General features: G+C 36.9%; 1 protein-coding gene across 1 annotated transcript; it reads left to right on the top strand.

Moving 5' to 3' along the window:
- Positions 1–1,167: 1,167 nt before the first annotated feature.
- Positions 1,168–2,283, top strand: LOC116423715 (partitioning defective 6 homolog gamma-like; the record flags this gene model as incomplete). The annotated part of the gene is given in 3 exon segments (XM_031968824.1): positions 1,168–1,450; positions 1,493–1,805; positions 1,807–2,283. Coding segments are annotated over 3 exon segments (954 nt in total), but the record flags the coding sequence as incomplete, so codon positions are not given.
- Positions 2,284–6,947: the final 4,664 nt, after the last annotated feature.

The following is a 6,947-nucleotide window of genomic DNA, read 5'->3' as shown; positions in this document are numbered from 1 at the left end:
AAATGTAATGCTGGAGAAACTGAGGAAGACAGAGGTTAGAGACAAGAATGGAGGCCGTCAAGTGCAGGCCATCTGTGGCTCCAGAGTGGAGGCTGTCCGTGGCACCAGAGTGGAGGTCATTAAGTGGAGGTTGTCCGTGGCACCAGAGTGGAGGCCATTGAGTGGAGGCCATCCGTGGCACCAGAGTGAAGGCCATCTGTTGGAGTCCTAGTGTCAACTCAACTTGAAACAATGTGAAATAAGGTGTACATAAATCCATCAATATGGGAGGCATTACACATAATTACATAAGCACATAGTAATATAACACAGGCTAGTAGTAATGTTAACAAATAACATAAATCAACATGAAGAATTTACACATGTCCATAAGTCCTAGAAATAGTCCAAAAGGAACCCACTGCCCATTAATTCATATGCCAGGAATTCAATAATTCCTGTAGTGCTTGTTGGTTCACACCTTAGAGCGAATCCTTGCAGGGTGATGGGTTGCTAATACTGATAGACAATAATGCTCATGTTCACACCTTTAGAGAGCTCATAGAAGCAAGAAATATTTAAGTACTCATTGGAGTTCACATGGTTTAGTATGAGATATCCGAATTTACACCTCCCTTAAGCCCTGCCTCTAGAAGGAGGAGTTAACCTTTGAGAGATCATATATATGGAGGAAGCTCTTAGAGCTTAAGAGAATTTCTCCGGAACATTGACTGGGGTCAGAGAGGAGCACTCTGGGAGGAAGCCCACAAGCCTCTCTTCAAGGCAAGAGAGATTCATTTCATCTTCCACCTTGGTGCTGGCTGGAGTCTGAAGGACAAACCTTTGGATTTGGAGACATTCGGAAGGAGCAATAAGTGCAGGCGTCTTCCCTCCTAGCTTCTCTTCCCATTGAGTCACAGCTCGCTGTGAGCCGTGTTTGGGCAATTTTTACCTACTGAAGCCTGGGGAGAGTCGAGAGACTGAGGCACGCATTCCAATTAGAACGCTGGGGCAAAGTAGAGACTTCTCTCATGGCTGCAGCGTTCCAGAGAGAAAAATTGCCTGTAGTCTGGGGGCCAGCCGCAGGCAGGGAGAGGGGGGCGCTTTCCCACAGATGGATCAGCTTTTTGCAGCCCTTGTTGAGCAAGGGCGAAGAATAGAGATAACTGGGACCGAAAAAAATGAATCAGTTTTAATAAATCTCAGAGTCTGCAGTTTTTCGATTGCAATGCAGTGGAAGTCAAGAGTAAGTTTGGGGTTGAGTTTCGAAGATTTTCTTTGGCCCGTTACAAACCTGGAAAGTTTGAAGATTTCTACAAGCTTATCCTTCACATCCATCACATCTCGAACATGGATGTGATGATTGGGTATGCTGATATGCACGGTGACCTACTGCCCATCAATAATGATAATTTCTTCAAGGCTGTCTCAAGTGTAAATCCATTGCTCAGAGTCTTCATTCAAAAACAAGGTGGCTGTTCTTCATTACCTCCCCCTACCCCATGTTGGTTAGAAGAAGTAGACTTCTGTAACTTTGGGACCAGCACATTAACTAGGAAGAAGAAGGTCCTGGTTACCCTTCATAACAATAACCTCTGCCAGAGCCCTTACCTCAACATCAGCATGCCCCATGACTTCCCACCGGTATCTTCTATCATTGATGTGGACATCCTTCCTGAAACCCACAGGAGGGTCCGACTGTACCCGCATGGGTGTGAAAGGCCACTTGGGTTTTATATCCGTGATGGGACCAGTGTGCAGCTGACGTCCCAAGGCCTTGAGAAAGTCCCGAGCATCTTCATTTCCCACATGGTCCCTGGAGGCCTTGCTGCTGGCTGTGAATGATGAAGTCTTAGAACTGAATGGGATTGAAGTGGCCAGCAAAACCCTTGACCAAGTCACAGACATGATGATTGCCAACAGCCATAATCTCATTATTACTGTTAAACCAGCCAACCAAAGGAACAATATTATTCGTAGCAGCCGGATGTCTGGTAGCTCAGGCCAGTCAGCAGACAGTACAGCCAGTCACCACCCATGGAGTGGAGGCCATCCATGGCACCAGAGTGGAGGCTGTCAAGTGGAGGCTGTCCATGGCACCAGACAGGAGGCCATCCCTGGCACCGGAGTGGAGGCCGTCCAGGGCACCATAGAATTATTGTCAAGGACAAAGACATCAAATTAGGTTATCTAGCCTTCCTCCCCTATCTGACAGGGCCTGAGTCACAAACCCCAGGTTGTTAGTGCCAACTTAACTCCTCTCTCTTTGCTTCTCTCTTTCAACTGCAAAAGCTAATTGCATTCTTGGCTTGTATTCTGCTTGCAAACTCTATATAAACTCTGTGCCTTGGTTTCTCTTTGAATGTTTTGGGAAGCATTTCCCCATTTTTCAGCTTTTAAACCCCTCCCAAGAAGATCAAAAATCTATCTCTACTCACCTCAGTTTCTCAAAAAATATTCAAACTCATTAATACTCAAAGAAAAGATAATTAAAATAACTTTGGGATAGTATTTACCCCAAACAATTTGGCAAAAAAAAATAATAATGATTATCCTCAATAATTGTAGGTCTATGGATAGATAGTCAGCTATGCCAAAATGGTCACTCCTTGAATACAGAAACTGAGAGGGCAAGGAATAAGACAGGGGGAGGAACTCTAAGGTGGGGAGGAGGGATACTAAAAAGGGAGGGCTGTGAGAAGCAAGTGGTGCTCACAAGTTTAATATAAGGGGTGGGAAAGAAGAAAAGTAAATGGGGTTAAAAGATGGGAAACAGAATTGGTAATTTTAACCATAAATGGAATTTAAACTCCCAAAAGAGGAAGCGATTAGCAGAATGGATTAAAAGCCAGAATCCACAATATTTGTTACAGGAACACACCAAGCAGGGAGATACATGCAGAAAAAGGTAAAAGGATGGAAAAACTACTATCTTGGTGAAGTCAAAAGGGAGCCATCCTGATCTCAGATCAAGCAAAACAAAAATTGATCTAATTAAAAGAGATAAGGAAGGACTAACTTTAAAGGGTTAAAAATAATGAAGCAAATCAATATTAAAATATATGCACCAAGTGGTTACATCTAAATTCTTAAAAGAAATTAAGAGAGCTGCAAGAAGAAAAGATAGCAAAACTTAAAAGTGGAGATTCAAGACTCAAATTAGATAAATCAAATCACAAAAAAAAAGAAAGAAGTCAAAGAGGTAAATAGAATACTAGAAAAGTTAGATTGAAGACCCTGAAAAACGAAATGGAGACAGAAAGGGTACACTTTCTTTCAGCAGTTCATGGAACCTATACAAAAATGACCATATATTAGGACATAAAAACCCAAACTCAAATGGTAAGGAGAAATAGTGAATGATCCTTTCAACCACGTGCAATAAAATTACACTCAACAAAAAGCCAGGGGAAAATGACCAAAAATAATTGAAACTAAATAACTTATAAAGAATGATTGGGAAATAAAATCATAGACATAATTAATAACTTCACCCAAGAAAATGACAATAAGACATCATATCAAAAATTTGATGCAGCCAAAGGGTAATAAGGGAAATTTATATCTCTAGAGGTTACTTGCATAAAGCAGAGAAAAGAAGGTCAAGTTTAAACTAAAATGAAAAAGGAACAAATTAAAACCCTGTCAAACACTAAACTTGAAATTTAAAAAAAAGGAGAAATCAATAAAATTGAAAGTAAAAAAAACTATTGAATTAATTAATAAAAAGAGGTTGGTTCTATGAAAAAACCAACAAAATAGACAAACCTTAGTAAATCTGATTAAAAAATGAAAGAGGAAAAAAAATTGTTAGTCTTAAAATGAAAAGGAGAACCTGCCACAATGAAGAGGAGATTAGAGCAATAAAGGGAATTACTTGCCCAACTTTGGCAATAAATTGACAACTCAAATGAAATGGAAGAATACCTTCAAAAAAAATAGCTTGCCCAGATTAACAAGGGAGAAGAAATATCCTAAAAGTCCCATTTTAGAAAAGAAATAGAACAAGCTTTAACCAACTCCCAAGAAAATCCCCAGGCCAGATGGTTTACATGAATTCCAAACATTTAAAAAAAATTAACCCCAATGCTATATAAACTATTTGAAAAATAGGGACAAGGAGTCCCAAACTCCCGAACAGACATGGTACTGATAACAAACCAGGAAGGTGAAAACAGAAAAGAAAATTATAGACCAATTTAATGAACATCGATGCTAAAATCTTAAATAAAATATTGCAAAAGATTCAGAAAATCATCCCCAGGATAAACATTATGATCAAGTAGGTTATACCAGAAATGGGACTGGTTCAAATATTAGAAAATATTAGCATAATTGATAACAAAGCAAACTAACAAAACCATATGATCATCTCAATAGATGCAAAAAGCATTTGATAAAAATCCAACATCCATTCCTAATAAAAAACACTTGAGGTATAGGAAAAAATGGACTTTTTCTTAAAATAGTCAGGAGCATATATTTAAAAACCATCAGTAAGCATCATATGCAATGGCAAAAAACTGGAATCTTTCCCCAGTAAGATCTGGAGTGAACAAGGTTGCCCACTTCCCATTACTATTCAAATTTATCAAAACACAGCCCCGGCAATAAGGTTGAGAAAGAGTTAAAGGTCAGAATGGCAGTAGGAAACCAAGCTATCCTTTGCGATGATATGATGGTTACTTAGAGAACCCTTAGAATTCACAAAAAGCTATTAAAATAATCCAAACCTTTAGAAATTGCAGGTTATAAAATAAACCCAAAATCCTCACATTTTTATACATCACCAACAAATGCAAACAGTAAGAGATACAAAGAGAAATTCCATTCAAAATAACTGTTGAAGCATAAAATTTGGGAACTATCTACCAAAGGAAAGTCAGAATTATAAGCTAAATAAAAAACTTTCCCAAAAATAAAGTCAGACTTAAAAATTGGAAAAATCAAAGTCCTGATAGGGTCAAGCAAATATAATAAAAGATGACAAAAATTCCTAAATAATCTTTTATTTAGTGCTTCCAATCAGACTTCCAAGAAAATATTTTAATGATCTAGAAAAAATAAAACAAAATTCATATGGAAAATAAAAGGTCAAGAACTAAAAAGAATTAATAAAAAAAAACAAATGAAGGTCCAGCGACCTGACCTAAAACTATATTATAAAGCAGCATACCAAAACCATTTGTATTGGCTAAGAAATAATTATTGATCAGTGGAACAGGTTAGGTCTAAAGACAGAATAGTCAACTTAATTTGGGTTTGACAAACCCAAAAGACCTACTTTTGGGATAAGAATTCATTTTTGACAAAACTTTGGGATAACTGGAAATTAGTATTAAAATTGGCATGGACCCCACAACACGTATACCAAGATAAGATCAAAATGGGTCCAGATTTAAATAAAGAAAAGGATTATAAACAAAGGAGGAACATAGGATGTTTATTCTCAGACTTGAAGGGAAGAAATTTGTATAAAGACGAACTAGAGACCATTATTGATCAAAATTAGAAAATTTTTGATTACACAAATTAAAAAGGTCAAACAAAAACTAATGTAAACAAGATTAGAAGGGGAAGCAAAAAACTGGGAAAACATCTTCACAGTTAAAGGTTCTGATAAAGGCCCATTTTCAAAATATATGAGGTGACTCTATAAGAAACCAACCATTCTCCAATTGATAAATGTCAAAGGAAGAACAGACAATTTTTCAGATGATGAAATTAAAATATTACCACCATATGAAAGAAGTGTTCCAAACATTATTAATCAGAGAAATGCAAATTAAGACAACTCTGAGATAACTACACACCGTCAGATTGGCTGATGACAGGAAAAAAATGATGAGTGTTGGAGGGGATTGGGAAAACGAATTTGATACATTGTTGGTGGGTGTGAAGAATCCAACCATTCTGAGGAATATGGAATTATGCCCAAAAAAGTTATCAAACTTGATACCCTTTGCCACGTGTTTCTACTGGGCTTATACCCCAAGGAGATACTAAAGAAGGAAAGGGACCTGTATTGGAAAAGTTTGTGGGCCCTGTTTGGTTCAGAAGTGGAAACTTAGTGGCTGCCCATCAATTAGAATGGTTGGTAAATTGTGGTATATGAATGTTATGAATATTATTGTTCTGTGAAAGCCCAAGATGAATAAAGAAGTTGGGAAGAATTAAGAACTGATGCTTGAAATGGAAACCGGGGATCATTATATCGCAACAACGATATTGTAGAAGCTAATTTGATGGGGGATTTTGACAAAGAGACTAATCGTTTCAATTGATCAATGATGGAAGAAGATACACCCAAAGGGGAAAAAAAACACTGGGAAATGAATGTAAACTGTTTGATTTTTGTTTTTCTTCCCTTATTCTATTCTAATCCAATTTCCCGTAAAAGAAAACGTTTGGATCTGCACAACATTGTATCTAGGATAATGGAATATTAAAATATAGGGATGCCCTGCCATCTAGGAAGGGGTGGAGGGTGGAAAAATTGGAACAGAAGTGAGTGCAAGGGATAATATTGTAAAAAAAAATTACCCAGGATGGATTCTTAATAAAAGTTATATAATAAAAAAATAAAAATAAAAAATTTTAAAAAAAAATGGTCCCCTTTTGACTAATGATAATTGAAAAATAAGCATATTCTTTGACTCAATAATTCTGCCATTAGAAATATGCTCTAAATATATTATCATAAAGGAGGGGGAAAAAGAACTCTGCTTAAATTTTGGCTTTATTTTAATTCAAAGTTACCCTAAATGTCCAAAAGGGAATGTTGAATAAACATTATATGATTGTAATGGAATGCAACAATGACAATTAAAATGATAAATATAAGGAATAATAAATGACTTTGGAAAGACTTAAATGAAGAAAAATAAAGAGAAGAAGCTGGATGGGAGTCAAAACAATGATTGTGAATATATAATAATTGTTCATATTCACATAGAATTGTAAGGTTT

This window comes from Sarcophilus harrisii, chromosome 4 (assembly GCF_902635505.1).
Source record: "Sarcophilus harrisii chromosome 4, mSarHar1.11, whole genome shotgun sequence".
In the NCBI taxonomy this organism is placed as follows: Eukaryota; Metazoa; Chordata; class Mammalia; order Dasyuromorphia; family Dasyuridae; genus Sarcophilus; species Sarcophilus harrisii.
This window is presented reverse-complemented; position numbering and strand designations above follow the sequence as displayed.